Below are 16,142 nucleotides of genomic sequence, written 5' to 3' on the forward strand. Positions count from 1 at the left end.
CATAGGGTATCACAATGATGTATTAGATTAGATTCCACTTCATTTATCCTTAGGATGGGGAATGCAGGTGCTACTTTGGCCACTTGGGGGTGCGTATTGATCAGGTGGGGGAAATGCAGTTGTCATAAATAAGTATTTTTAAAGGAAGTCTTTACGTGTTTTCACTTTCTGCACATCTCTATCATCAGATTCAAATCCATAATGTTGACATATTGGCACGGGTTTTATGTTCTTTGACACCAAGTTAGTCACTCTGTCAGGAGACATTTCTTGTCAAAACACAATGAACGTTTTTTCTGATTGACCAACTGAAGCTTACTTGACAAAGACGAGCTTTTGATCTTATGGACACTGGATAAGATAACCCTTGACGATTTAGACAGCAGGTAATGGGGTCAAATGTTTAGATATTCACACTTTGTAAACTTAATCAACAAACTTTGTGTGACCATGTGATCTCCTCCTTGACTCCTTGATACCGGTCAGCTCAGTCATTCCCTCGCTGATCGCTCTTTTTGTATGTTTTTTTTGTGTGTTCAATGTGTACAACTATGGCAACCACTAGCTGCTGCGTAATACGGGCGCGTGGTGATTTTCCGATTGCCTTAAAGTCCGAAAGGCTGTTCAATTTAGTAGCCTATGAGAGCGGAGACACACACCGGAGGAGGAGAGAAAGAGGAAGAGAGGCGGCCGGGCTGACTGAGGTTGCCGACGCTTGCAGCATGTGATGTTTAAGATGTTAAACTTGGTTACACTCACACAGGTTGAGTGATTACTTTGTTTGATGTGAAAGCATAATGGATAAAAACCTGAATGTTACCTCTTATTCTGTGACCAAGGTTGGATCCAGTCAATTTGAAGAAATAATAATCCAGCTTTTACTTGAGGCGAGGACACTAACAAAGCACAGGCCTACGTTTTCATTCACAACTTCTTGGCTGAAAATCCATTCTATATAGCCTATGTGTCATTTTATAGCCTATAGTTTAAACTAGAGCTGCTCGACTCTTTTCAGACTAGCGCTGACAGTGAGTGAGAGAGCTTAATTGAAATGACCAACATAATATGCGCAGTGAACTGGAATTAGGCTATATAATTAATTATTTGGAAACAGGTGTGTAAAGATTCTAATCTATAAACATCTCAAATAGCTTTTATACTTTTTTTTAATGAGATTTGGCCTTATATATTGATATGTTCTCAGATTTGGCTATTTATTTGCTGGCTTTTAGGCTAATTAATAAATTATTTGAATCATGCCAACCTCTGCGCATGGGGGGGGGGGGGACCTCTCTCTCTGGGACATCGGATTCGGATCTCCATGCCGTCGGACGTTCAGGCCGTCGGAATATCGAGATTTTGCCGCGTAATACATGCTTGTTGTACTGTGCAACCGCAATGTCCGGTTTGCCTACAGAACCCTCCACAGTGCAACGCTACGCATCGTTGATTCCCATCTAAGCCCAGTGCATAACTCCATATGTAAACAAGCATTATGTAAATCACATGAAACAGGGCTTATTATTAATGCAATATATGGCTTAATGATATATGGAATATGGCTTATTAAAAATGCAGACTGCTGATTTAGCACTGTCACGTAAGCAAACGCGACAATATTGACATTGGTTGCTGTAGGCTATTTTTTTTATTTGCCAGCGCGTCTCGTAATGATAGTGTACATGTTCAGTCGATCCTCATGAATTCAAACCGGTTTTAACCCATTTAGAACGGGTACACATTTTGTGTTTCATTATTTTATGCTTTAACTATTGAAAAATAGCAGATATACAAGCTCACAGCGCGGCACTCGGTGCCGCGCTGCGAGCTTGTAGATCTGCTATTTTTTTTAAATCGTGAAAATTAGAATTTTGACCCGATTCTATAAGTGTCTTTTGAATCCTTCTAAGGTTTTTTGAAAACCCTATGTTTCTATGTCAGCAATCTGGCCAGCCATCGTCAAAGAAAAAGTCCTTTTCACTTAAATGGAGCTCAGTTTGTCTGTTCTTGAGAGACTACTATGTCAGTGGTTCTCAAACGTTTTCATGTCAAGGTCCGCCAAAATGATATTTATTTGGCCACACGGACCCCCATTTCAAAATATCTAGTTCCGGGGACCCCCCAGAAGCAAAATTTGAGTTACAAACGTTCGCTTTGAAAATACATATATTCAAAGATTTGCACACATTTTCGTTACTTTTTCAAAAACAGCAGATCTACAAGCTCGCAGCGCGGCACTCGGTGCCGCGCTGTGAGCTTGTATATCTGCTATTTTTCACTGGTTAAAGCATTCAATAATTTCTAGGCCTAAATGGGTTAAGATCGTACACCGGACCGGATAAACCGGAAATCAAAACTAGACGTCTTTGATGACAAGGTGACAAAGGCTTCACTGGGTGAACGCACAGGCTCAAAGGCACCAACTCTGACAGGCTGTCAATCAACCAATTAAGCCATGATTTAAGCCATGGACGGTCAAATACCTTTGAGGACAAAAGCTTCAATGGATGAACTTGCGGATAGGTTCAAGGGAATCTCTTTCATGCAACACAAGCCATGTCAGGCTGAATGCTTTGTCTGCACCAGTGTTGTTTTAGTCAGTCTTTTGAAGAAATGTCATTTATTGGACACGTTGTGAGCTTGTAGATCAGCTATTTTCAGCACAAAACACCTGAGAGCAACCAAACATAAAATGACTCTTCTCCACTAGTCCCTCCCTAAAGTTTTAGTCTAGTTTTTATTTTGTTGACGAAATTGTCAATATATTTAGTCTTAGTTTTAGTAAGTGAAAAAAAAAAACAGTCGACAATCATTTTTCTACATAGTTTTAGTCGACGAAATCAACACTGGTCTGCACTGCAACTTACTCGACTCTGCAGCAACAAGGTATGTCCCATAGATCCTTTTCAGCAGCTGAAATGACAGGAATCACACGATTAACACATTTTATTTCGTCTCGATGAACAATGAAACCGAGGCAAATAGGAATACACAGCCGTTAGACGAAACATTACAAAATAAAAGGAACATTAAAGGGAAAGCTTGCCTATTTCTAACCTGAATCCTATCATGAAACTGAGGAGAAAATGTGAACAAAACATTTCCCAAAGCGTTCTGTGACTTGAGAGCTCGCTCATATGAAAACGGCGATGGGCAACTCCGCCAGCCTAATGATGTATTGGCTGATGTTAGGGCTGTCACAATTATTACATAATCGTCTAATCGCAATTATTTGAGGTAATCACAATTATTTTGCCTAATCGTCATAATCGTTTCCATGTTGAGAAATGTTAAAATAATTTCAAACACTTTCAAAAAGTAGTGGAAATAGCAGATCTACACAACGCGTCGCATCGCGGCGCGTTCTGAGCTTGTAGATTGGCTATTTCCACAATCAATGTTCTTTTTTATAAAGTTGTCAAATATGTCAGTCATTTCTTTGTACATTTAGGTTATGTGTCATAACTGCCATGTGCAACTTCAAAGCCTACAAAGCCAAACAGAAATGTAATTGTCAACGACAAATACACAATTAAAACGCTAACCGCAATTATTTGAGTGACAATTAATCGTCAAGTAAAATGTCATAATTGTGACAGCCCTAGCTGATGTATTTAGTCTGTAGAAGTCATTTTCATGAGAAAGGTCTCTCGCCTCCCTGGAACTCTGGCTCGTATGGGGCTGAGGTGGCTCTGTGAGGTTTTGCTGGACAAAAGTTGGATAAAAAAAAATCTAATCCAACCTACAGTAGTATTAGTAGCAAGTGTATTTCATCATTGTGTTACTGTTGTGGTACTGTCAACTGTATATGGATTAGTACAAATTAGGTGATATAGACAATCTCCTTTTAAAGAGAGAAGTGTGGTGGATTGAATATCTGAAAACAATGGCGCCTATAGGTCTAAACGAGGACTTTGATATTAGACCGTTTTTGTAAAAGAAAATAACAGGTGGTTTACTTTTTGTGAGAGTCTACTTATATTGCTGTGATTTGATAAACATAAGGGTTGAATCGAGTTAGGATCTGATCTCCTTTGAAAAGTTTTTAATTTTAGAATTGTTTATTTTTATAAAAAAGAAAAAAACATAAAAAAATATTACTAGAAAATCATGTACAGTTATTTGTAATTATACAACTGCTGTGAATCTTGTTATACTACGAAATCATGTCTAACTTATCACTGATATGCGCCCACACACCAGGTGGGGCTAATGACTATCAGTGTCACAAATGTACTTAAAGACATGGGTTTCCTGTTTCCTGTCATACTGAAGAAGACCTTACGGGTCGAAACGTATATTTTTTTGCTGTTTGCTAAATAAAAGAATTGGAGCTACAGAGAAAGTGAGTGCGAGCTATTTTGTTTCTTTTTAGTACAAATTAGGATCACAACATCCGGTTATCCCGCTGGCTCTCAACATGGTTAAATGACTGATAAGTTAGGAGCCAAATGGACCCTTAAAGATCTGTAGCTTTTATATTATAGACATTTCTGCAACTTCTATATTAGACATTTCAGTAATGCCTTTGAATGTGACATCAACATTCAAATGAACACTTACGGGCCCATTTGGTTACAGTTATTAAATTATCACTGTGGATTTTAGAGTGTAGATTGGGGTCCCTCAGACAAGAGATGTCAAGCCTTTGAATTTAAAAAGGGTTGAGAAACAATGTGTGTATCATATATATATCGGTATCAACGGGAAAAACATACATACTGTACACTACGGTAGGTCAAGTAAGGTTGGTAGACTATCAACTTTCACATGAGATAGTTTATTGTCATCTGTCAGCATCTTTGAAAGCCAAAAAGCCAGCAAGACAAACTTGCCCTACCACAAACAGGGTTTGTCTATTAGTGACAAACCAGAGGCGGCTTGTGTTGAGCAGATAATTGCAGCTCGGCTAGGATGAAAATAGACACGGAGCTCCGGTCCCAAATCGCTACCTGTCACTGCGGAATGGACAGCGCTAAGCTAGGTGGTATCATGCAAATCAGGCGGAGGTATGGAAGACACGCAGCTCAGGGGCGTCAATTGGGTATGGCAGGGGTATGCAGCTGCCATACCCAGGGTCCAGGGGGGGGGGGGAATAATAGTTACTTTTAAATATAAATCCATGAATGTGTCTTTGTCTATCTGTGCTGGTTTATTATGTTGTTAAACAACATGGTCACTTTAACAAAGTATTATAATTATATTCTCCACACTTGTATTCTCCCCCGTCTTGACAGAATGCTATATTCCCAGGTTCCGCAGGTCAGCTGCACAGGTGCAATGCATTATTGTTAATTGTGGCACGTTTAGCTGCACTTGAACAACTGTTCCAGCCTGCCATATCCAGCCCAAGAAACAGTAGAAACGGGGAGATTTTTTTTTTACTTAAAATAAATGTATCATGCCTGTTTGCTAAGATATGGCAACATGACTGGTATCATGTTGCCATACCTTAGCTTTTTCTGAACTGACGCCACTGACGCAGCTCTTGTGGGGTTTCAGGTGAAAGAGGATTCACTCTTGCTCCAGCCTGCCCACGCAGAACGCTAGCTAGCATTCAAGTTCACAGAAAAGCTGTGGCGAAGCCCATGGTTTGGTAACACAACACAGATAACACAATGCTTGATATGCATCGGTTGCAAGATTAGCCTCATTGGCAACATGCTGGATTACCAGGCAGGAACTCTTCTAGTTCTTTACAACAGACAACACCAGTAGCGCTTTGGAGGCCGGACGCGACCGGACGCCGTGTGGTCGGAAAAATTCCCTCACGGACGCACGGACGGCACCGAACGGTGCACGACTGTGTAAACGCGTGCATAAATAAATGACCGTCCGCCCGGAAAAGAAAATCCCAAAGCACCACTGGATAACACAATGCTTGATATATGCATCGGTTGCAAGATTAGCCTTCATTGGAAACATGCTGGATTTACCAGGCAGGAACCCTTCTAGTTCTTGGAACAGTGGACAGTAAAAGTACCTTTATTTGAATACTGTACTTAAAACTTTTTTTGAATATCTATACTTAAATTAGTATTTGTATTTTTGGATACTTTCACTCCACTACATTTCCAAGACAAATAGTGTTCTCTCACACAACTACATTTCTAAAAGGGGAAAAGGTACATCATGAAATAACCAACCACTTAAGCCATATATAGTGAAAAAGATATCTGGACTTTCATATCTGCATTTCAATACAGTATGCATTCATATACAAAACCAAAATGCACTCTGTTTTAGGGCATTCACGAATAGTGATTTTTAGTATTCTAATTATTCAACCTCTAAGTATTCGAATAGTCAAATATTCGACAGGACTGGCCAAACTGTCAAATATTAAGTAAGCAAGAGGCGAACATTGTGAAAATAGCCGATCTACTAGATCTGCTATTTTCAAAATATTTATCTGCGAAACAGAGTCAAATTAAATGTAATACCTACAATTCCAAGTGCTTGTCAGGGTGGGGGTCCCCAGTTCAAATATGATTCTTTTGGGGGTCACAGCCTAAAAAGGTTTGAGAATCCCTCGTTATAGAGCATTAACAAATTCATCCACCAGGGACATTGACAACTCATTATTATGACTTCCTATCTAGCCAAGCTTTATAATCTATATATTTTTTTAAAGAGAAAATAATAAAATAAGCGAATATTCGACTTTGGTGAACAACGTTGAATAGTGACTTTTGATATTCGATTGTTAGAATATTCGAATATTTGGTGAATGCCCTACTCTGTTTGTGATTTGTACTTTTTCACTTTGTGTTGTGGAATGATATTTGACCAGTAGCATCGATACTTTTGACTTGAACTGGGGTCTGGGGATGAGCTGCTGCCTACTTGTCCACCACTGCTAAGTGCTAACTCTGCATCCCGTCTGGTCAACGGCTTCCTTTTCATGTGGGCCTCATGGTGCTGCTGAACCCCAGTGCCTCCCTGCGTCTGCACTCGTAGAATCTGAGCGAAAGAGGAGGGCAGACGTCAGGGACGTGCTGGCCATTGGGAAAAGCAGGACAACTCCCGAACGGCTGGTTCATTCCCGGCCGGTCCAGGCCGGCCGTTAGGAAAAAAATACAAATAAAATGTCTGCCTTCGTTCCATTTTGGGGGCTGGGCGGCCGACAAAGTAAATAGTCACTGTCGGGCAGAAACCTCGTATCTCAAAGTTTAAAATGTGTACATTTTTTTCGCAAAGCAAAGCCCTGCTTCATCATACAAGGCCGTTGCACAAAAGTAGTGAAAACAGCAGATCTACAAGCACACAACGCCTCGCGGTGCGAGGCGTTGTGTGCTTGTAGATCGGCTGTTTTCACTAGTTTAAATCATTTTTTAAATGATGAATACAAAACAAACGGTTTTGGACGTACAAGGTTTCCACCCGACAACGACAAAATATAACTCATGTAATTGGCCCACTGGCTTGTCACTTGTCATGATCTGAAATGTCAAATCTTTGAGTAGCAGCAGCAGCGCTATGGAGAGATATGCCGCGCAATGAGGGCCTCTACAACTCTTTTTCCCGGGCTGAATCAGGGGCCCAGCACGTCCCTGGCAGACGTCCACTGGAAGCCGGCCAAGGCACTTCATTCAGCAGCGGCGGGCGGCGCTCCGGCACAGTCAGCACTTCCTCACTCGGGCTGACTCACAGAGCAAGCTTCCTGTTTTCAGCAGAGGCCTCTTGCAGAGGCTTTATCTCCATACAAGGAGAAGGAGTGTGTGTGTGTGTCTGTAAGAGGGTGTTGTGTGCCGACATATTCAGCTTTTCTGTAGCTTTACTCATGTTGAGGTTTTACATTTATTAGTCGACAGCGGGGGTTCTGCCTTTAGGCCGGTTTGAGCAGCGAAAACCCAACTACATTCTCTCATGAAACCATCACGTGACAGACGGATTTGAATCACAGTAGTTGATGCACAGAAACAGGACTGTGCGTAAGCATGTATGTGTGAATAAGAAAGAGCACGTGCACACACGTGTGTGTGAGAGAGGAAGAGTGTAAATTATGTCTGTATGAATATGTGTGTGTGTGTGTGTGTGTGTGTGTGTGTGTGTGTGTGTGTGTGTGTGTGTGTGTGTGTGTGTGTGTGTGTGTGTGTGTGTGTGCGCGCGCGAGGTTTGTAATCACTTCCAACAAGATTCATCTGTGTGTGTGACTTTTTCTTTTAAATAAACACATATGCACAGATAAATCTTGTGGTAAGTGATTGCAAGAGCAGCCTGGCTCAAACATGTCAGCTTCTGTCTTAACTTGTTAAAAAGAAAAACAAGTCTATGAGGAACAAGACCCTACAGACACAGCCTATTTGGGAAATAGACCTCAGGGTGTGTAAAAAATATATAAAAAGAAGAAAAAAAGCCACCCTCGTTGTGTGTGTAGGTGTACTTCTCTCACCTCGTCAGCCCCATGCTCCTGCAGCTCCTTGTAGAACTTTAGGGAGATGCTGACCATCACCTTGGTCTTGTCCCCGTTGGGGTTGGAGATGTGGTACAGGACGCCATCGAAATCTACGGCCAGCAGAGAAATGCTTAGGGTCTACCGTCATATAAGGCTGGTTACACCCCGCCACTCTGACACTAACCCTATCTCTAACCCTTACCCTAAACTTAACCCCTATGGAAGTGTTGCCACTCCGACAATAAGAAGTCAATTTCGGAGCGGCGACATGTCGTAATGGAGAGCGACACCCTATAGGGCATCTATCAGAATCAGCTTTGTCACATAAGGTCTACTGGTCATCTATAAGGCTGAGCCAAGGGCAGTAACTACAGTATGTATCTTTTTTTAACCACGTAATCCCTATATACTTAGTTAAACGGAGTCCCCCAAGACTCTATACTAGGCTCTGTCCTCCTTTCCCTATACACCCAATCTCTTTGCCGAAATAGCCTATCAACAAGCTCACAAGAACGCTCACAATGCAATTTTGGCAGACCACACAATAGGGACGCAAGCGTTCCAAGAGGTTAAATATCACAGTCAGTAATGCTTCTGCAAATCTCTTATCGGTTGGGTTAATTTCATTTTATTCTATTAGTAGACATTTTTCTCTTATTGAGCACTTCTACACCTAATTTAAGTCCCAAAGTTGACCCATAAGGATACATTTTGACACTTGAGTTAACTCTTTTACTGTGCTGATAATCCCGACATGGAAGTAAACGGTTAATGACAATGCCACATTTTTTTCTTAATGCATATTAAGAAAAAAATGAAACGGATGTTTCACATTAATAACATACAACTACATATGACCTCACCTGCAAAGGTCACCTCCACAGCCTCTGGTTTGGTTCTGCCAAGAAGAAAACACAGTTTGACGTAAAGATTGAGAACAAACACTGTCATAGGTGACAGATGCACACTGTAGTATTTGAAGCAACTTGAATGCACTAGGTCTGTACTTGTTTGTTCGTGTTTCTACTGCACCATAATTGTACAGTGGTGGTAACAGTACATATTTTTTTATGTGGCAGCTGGCATGTCCAAGAGAACTTTCCCTAAGGGGTAAATAAAGTAACCTTGAACCTCAAGAAACCCACTGTTATTTTGAAGGCATGTATGTTATTGAGCTATTGCTTAACAACTCTTAACCTGGCGTCCCAATTTGGGCTCATGATTGTAGGTGAAAATGTCCCCAGACTCCCCACATTAAAAAGAAATAGCACAACAAGCTCTGTGATAAGCATTGTGAGCTTGTAGATTGCTAAGGCTATTTGTCAGTATACAATAGGGTTACTATCCTGAATTCCTGATAAATATTTAAACTAACTTACATGCATATACTTACATGCATATACAATTCAATTCAAATGAGCTTTAATGGCATGAGAAACACAAGTTTACATTGCCAAAGCAAGTGTCACAAATACAATAAAAACTGTTGAAAATGGGGAACATATATAGCCTACAGTTGGAGGGGGTACAGCATTGTGTAAACTATGTCGCATTGTGACATTTTATACAAGGTAGCACGCACGCACGCACACACACACACACACACACACACACACACACACACACACACACACACACACACACACACACACACACACACACACACTTATATAAGCCAACCTTTTAGATATTCTATATCTGCTATTCATAACTCTGAAAAACTGCAAAACTCTCTGCAAAACAGCACTGTTGAGACTTGCCCAGGTTGCAGGGCTACAGTATTAAGCCTTGGCTTGCAATGACTTGACCCAGGAATGCGGAAGAAACGCCGCCGGGGGAAAGGGCGATGTCTTGGGCTAGGTTTATGGTCTGGCCACCGTGGCACACACAAACACCCACACTGGTGCATTACTGCATTTACAGTGCTTTTTAACGTTACACGGATGAATGGCATGCATAATTATCATGCATAATCACTGGCCAAATGAGAAATGACATGTAGTATGTCAGTGGTTCTCAAAAAGTGGATTCCAGGGACTCTTAGGTTCCTTTATGGGGGTCTAAATTGAACCGAATAGGTTCTGTAACTTTGACAGCGTACAAATGGAACCAAATGGACCCGGACGGGTCCATTTGGTTCCATTTGTACGCTGTCAAAGTTAAGGGGAAGACCTTCAAATTGCAATGTTTGAGAACCACTTCTCTGCTCATAACATGCAGTTCACCTGACAGTGGCTGCTGGCAGAACCACCACCACACCATCTCTCATTCAATGTGGAAATCAACCCGATCAACCTCCTAGCTGTTTAAACGCCGATTCGATCGATCGATTCTTAAATCACCAAGAGAGACATCATCATAGTGATCATATTATATAATAATAACACAACTGATCACCGTCCAGGTCCCGTTTACAAAACCGCTAGCATGCTAATAGCTCGCTGTAATGTAGGTAGCCTGTTAGCATCAGCAGACAGGGGACTGCCCATAAGTCCGAAATCTCATTAGTCCGAATTTAGTTAGGGTTAGGTTTAGGCATTGTTTTGCTGAGGTTGGGGTTAGGCTTAGGCATAGTTTTACTGAGGTTAGTGTTAGGTTTAGGCATAGTCTTTTTCACCAGGTTAACATCACCTGATTCTGACTATAATGGGATGTAGGAACAATGCCATTTCGGACCAATGCCATGGCACCCAGCAGCAGACACACCCCATCTAGGTGTGTCTGTGTGTTGGCTAGCGGTGCCCGATTGTCTACCTATTTTTTTTAAATGATCAATTATAAACTGCAGCAAACATTTCAGACCCTGGATCGTGCACGCTTCGATCTCCTCCCCTTTCTTTGGCCGTCAGACGGGCTGATCGGCTAGCCCGTGCTGCTAGCCAGACGTTTAGCATCGATGCTAAACTGGTCTGGATGGAACAAAAAACTCACCCATTGGAAGCGGCGTCAAACTTCAGCGTCAGCGTCTCTTCTATGATCCGGTTGTTGATTTCTAACAGAATCATCGCGGCGGAGGGACGCACCGGGTCGGAAGGAGGACTTAGGAACGGGGTTTAGGATCTAAATCGTTTTGTAATGGTTTTATTTGCGGCTTCTTTTGTGTCAAATTTCTCTGCCAAAGATCTCTTTTTCCTTCCTTGACAGCTGCCCGCTTCCGCCAAGGCTTCCTCTACCCTGACACTTCCGCGTATCTCACGGCGTCACGTGACCCAGAACGTCACCGTCAAGCGGGCCTGGGGGTTCCTCAAAATACATTCGAAAATATTAAAATGTGAACACAAAATATATAATAGTTTTCTCAGCCTTCTTATTTTTTGAGTCACGAATTGTTTGAATATACTGTTTGGCTTCCATCTCAAATAACATGAATAATGGCTGCCTAGTGCCTTTAGAGTGACTAAATTTAGACTTATGGCCTGGGTGTGAAATTTGGCCTGAATGATTATTAAATTAATTATAAATAGGCTACCTCGTGTCTTTTCTTGTTACAATTACCATCAAAGCCAAACAGCAGCACATTCTACCAATAAAGATTAAAGTCAGGGTCAATAATATCAACAACTGGCTATGATTTGTTTTATATTGATGTTGATAACTTGTCATTTGTGTTTGTGTTGTACTGTACTGTATCTGTCATGATGTTTGAATAAAGATTATAAAAATAATGAGAGGATAATGTTTATAAACAAAAAAATACATTCACACCCTAGAATTGAGAGCTAAACATTTTAATTGAAAACAAATAATTATGATAATATTAATATATGAATAATACATTTATAAATGATATACTAATATAAAACATGTTGAGAATCACTCTCAGATTCTGATTTATTGACTGATTTATTGATGATTGATTGATTGCTTGCTTGATTGATTGATTACTTGATTGATTGATTGATTGATTGATTGATTGATTGATTGATTGATTGAAATCTTAGCCTAACCTGTTATGTTATGCTTTTTCTGCTTTTGAAATTGATGTTATCCTAGATAAAGTACTATGTTCTATCCATCTGTCTTTCAATGTTATATGAGATACTTAAAGTGTGGTTCCTGTGGAAATAAGCCTCGGCTTTCTAGGATCTCCTTTTAGTTTAGTTTTACTTGTGCTGCCATGAAACTGTACTTTTTTCTATAGTTTAGTTTTACTTGTGCTGCCATGAAACTGTACTTTTTTCTATTGCAAACTTCTAATAAATTCTTCAATCAATCAACAAAAGAACCTTACCTCCCCCTGACCTCTCTATGTTGCATCGTGTTTTACGACTGTTTCTCTTATTTGTTTCCTGCATTGTAGGCCACTGCATATAAAACTGTTTTATTTGTCTGTCATTCAATGTTATATGATTGATTGATTATTTTATTAGACAAAAAATGGAGAACAGTATAGTCAATACAACTGAAATGTAGTACAGTAGCCTACAAGTACAGTAACACCCTGCCTAAAAGGAACATCCCAAATAAGACCTTACAGTCTTTTTTTTACGTTGAAAGCCCTCTGTATTTAATTCATGTGGACATAATAAATAGCAAGCAAAGAAAACATTCAATAATATCACAGCTATAAAAACACTATGTACAGGATTTCTTTTTCTTCTTTTTTCTGCATAGCAAGCCCAAAATCTTTTTTGAGGTGTCGATCCTTTTTGTTGACCTTGTAAGCCACCAGTGAACTGTACTGTCATGAAACTATTAACTGACCTCTCCTATGCAAACTTAGGCTATAATAAAGTCTTCAAGCAATCAAAACTCTATCGGCACAGGAAAGTAGGCTACAGGTCAATACAAGGTCTGCTAAGAGGGTTTAAAGCACCATGGTTTGTTGTACTCAATTCATTGAAACATGAAATGACAGACAAATATAAAAATACTATGCAAAACATCATATAAAACATCAGAAATAAAAATTATGTTCAGTAAACAAAATCAGAAAAAAGATGTACATTGAACAGATTGGGGGGTAGGCTTTGACTTTGTAACTTTTTCTTACCTTTTTCTTCATTTTTTCTTTTTTATAACTTTTTTTCTCAACATTTTAAATACAAGGACCCCCGTTTGATATTCGCACATAAAAGGTCATTTTATTTAACTTAAAAATAAAATAATGGAAAATATTAAAATCCTATCAAAGTGTAAAACTTTCATCAGTAGATGCTTCTAGCTTGGTCTCTCATGTTCAATCATTATTTGACTGAGCATATACATTTCTCTATACATACATTTTGAAAGCTGCTTTAGAGATAATATACTAGTTGGTAAACTATTTCATTTGAATGGTATAGACAACAACCATTTAAAAAATATTAATTTGTCTTCAATGCAATTGGTATATTACCGGTAGTTTCCAAATTCAAGCATCTGGTTATAATGTTCCGTTGTTAGAACAGAATTTATTCTACTTTAGCTAACATGTTTTTTCCTGACATTATGAACATGAAAGCAGGATCCCTGGCACAGCTGTAATATTTCAGAAACATCTTTCTGTAGCCTTTAAACTACATTGGTGAGATATAGAATCAGCAGGAAGGAATCACAGCATTGTAAATGTACCGTAATTCCTTTCTGATATAAGAACATTCAAGAACCCCTGGTATGGGGCTGTTAAGTATGACATCATTTTGTAGGCAGAGGAGAATTTCTGCCCCCAGTTTCCGTGATTCTTTTTACTATTTTTACTATTTACACATTTTTCTTCTCTTTGTTGTTGAAAGGAAAGTGTTAGAATTATACTTTAGTCGTTATTTTTGTCTCGGATCTGTTGAAATAGCGAGGGACAGAAAATGCTCTGGGGGCAGAGTTCTCCTCTGCCTACAAAATGATGTCACGGCTTTAAAGCCCCTATCCATCTGAGACATTTTTTAACTGCTTCAACATCTTAGAACAGGGGTTTTCAAAGTCGGTGCACCTTGGGGTGCCGTGACGGCAGTCCTGGGGTGCCGCGAGATAATATGATAATATTTGGAATTTATTTGGACACTTACACAATATTTAGTATAATTTTAAACTTGAAGTACAAAGTTATTTTCAGTCAGTTCTAACCAAAATGGCTATTATCTCAACGTTTTCCTCGCAACATAATCACTAAAATATCGTCACTGTCGGGCAGAAACCTTGTATCTCCAAGTGTCAAATAAAGCAAAGCCCTGCTTCACCATTCAAGACTGTCGCACAAAACTAGTGAAAACAGCCGATCTACAAGCACACAACGGCTCGCGATGCGAGGCGTTGTGTGCTTGTAGATCTGCTGTTTTCACTAGTTTAATACATTTTATAGATGATAAATACAAAACGAATAGTTTTGGACATACAAGGTTTCCACCCGACAATGATGATATGCTATAAATATAAGGTGCTGGGAGTGAAAATTATAATGTAGGGGTGCCTTGGACAATATGTATGGGGTGCCCTGAGACAAACAAAGTTTGGGAACCCCTGCTCTAGCCTATAAACTTACCATGGAAACCAAATCCATCTGAGACATTTTTGAACTGCTTCAACATCTTAGAACATACTAAGGACTCTGAAAACCCAACGGAGAGGACTTCAGAACATCCGTAATCAACCACAAGGCCAGAGCTGGCCAAAAAGCTCACGAGCGCTTCCTCAAAGGCCTCAACCGTTTGGAATTGATTTGGAATGAAAAACACGGCCTTATCAGAGTCCATCAATGCTCTCATCCTATCGCTGTCCCCAACTTTATCACAACTTGTGATAGGAACTGTCTCCTCTCTATTAATGGTTTGAGTGAGGGAATGCAGGCAGATCTGTACTAAAAGTAGAGTAAGACGACACCCAGTTCTTAAACCTTTTTCCTGTGAGTCATTACTATGACCATTTAACAATAGCTCGAGAACAGTTTGAAATCCTTCTGGTATCTTGTGATACTGCAGCATCTGTGACACGTATGCCCAATTTGGTGTCCCTGGATTTAATTTCAGTCTAATTGCCAGAGTAGGACGTTTGCTGACTTTTGCTTTCTCAAAAGCTTCAACGCAAGCTTGAATATGATGACGTGGACTATGTTGGCCTGGGTTTTGGAGATGATCTATAACACCGTGCAATCTCTCTGCAAGAATCCACGTCAAAATCTCATAGTCACAGTTGAACACCTGTTCTCGCTGTAGCAGACCTTTGCAGTAACTGTGCTCAACAGATACAGAAGAATCAATAACGAATGATTCGCTGAAATTGGAAGCGACTGCCTTGGTATTGAGGAGCTTGTTGAAAAATGTTTGAAGATAGTCAAGGAGTTGGTGTGTGAAATGTTGGTAGAATTTGACAGGCAAGCCATCGGGGCGTGGTTCATTTGAATCACAGAGCGACAGGATGGCTGTCAGAATTTCTTTCTTTGAAATGTCCTCAACTAAAACGGCATTTAGAATGCAATGTATTTCCTCAAATTTCCCTCTGTTGTGCAGATTGTCCAAGAACTCCAGAAGCTCTGTCTTCTTACTTTGCTGTGGTGCTATGGGAAGCCCTTCATTTGTTAAGGTTGAACCTATAGGAAAAGCACAATCAGTGTTTTAGGCAAAAAACATATTTAAATCTGATAGAAGCTAGTTGTATTTCACTACAGAACTTGTGCAAACATACACACGCTCAAATGTATATATTTTGAATTACCTCCATATTCTGCTTGCTCCTGCAAGACCATCAATCTATGAGCTGTTCCATCTGACGCATGTTTTGCTATGGTAGCAGAGAATGTTGCATCTTGCTTAAGCCTTTTACACTGGGTTTG

The 16,142-nt window shown here is 40.0% G+C and overlaps 1 protein-coding gene across 1 annotated transcript in view; it reads right to left on the reverse strand.

The window, feature by feature from the left end:
* The window catches only part of arpc2 (actin related protein 2/3 complex, subunit 2), a 29,991-nt gene extending 18,437 nt beyond the window's left edge, over positions 1-11,554 (reverse strand). The window contains exons 1-4 of the mRNA XM_080720698.1: positions 11,330-11,554; positions 9,262-9,296; positions 8,396-8,508; positions 2,868-2,913 (exon numbers count right to left, since the gene is read on the reverse strand). Of these exons, the coding sequence (XP_080576824.1) occupies positions 2,868-2,913; positions 8,396-8,508; positions 9,262-9,296; positions 11,330-11,403 (268 nt within the window). The 5' untranslated portion in view covers positions 11,404-11,554. The remainder of the gene's footprint in view (positions 1-2,867; positions 2,914-8,395; positions 8,509-9,261; positions 9,297-11,329) is intronic.
* Between the last annotated feature and the right edge of the window lie 4,588 nt (positions 11,555-16,142).

This window comes from Nannobrachium achirus (assembly GCF_963921795.1).
Source record: "Nannobrachium achirus genome assembly, chromosome: 24".
In the NCBI taxonomy this organism is placed as follows: Eukaryota; Metazoa; Chordata; class Actinopteri; order Myctophiformes; family Myctophidae; genus Nannobrachium; species Nannobrachium achirus.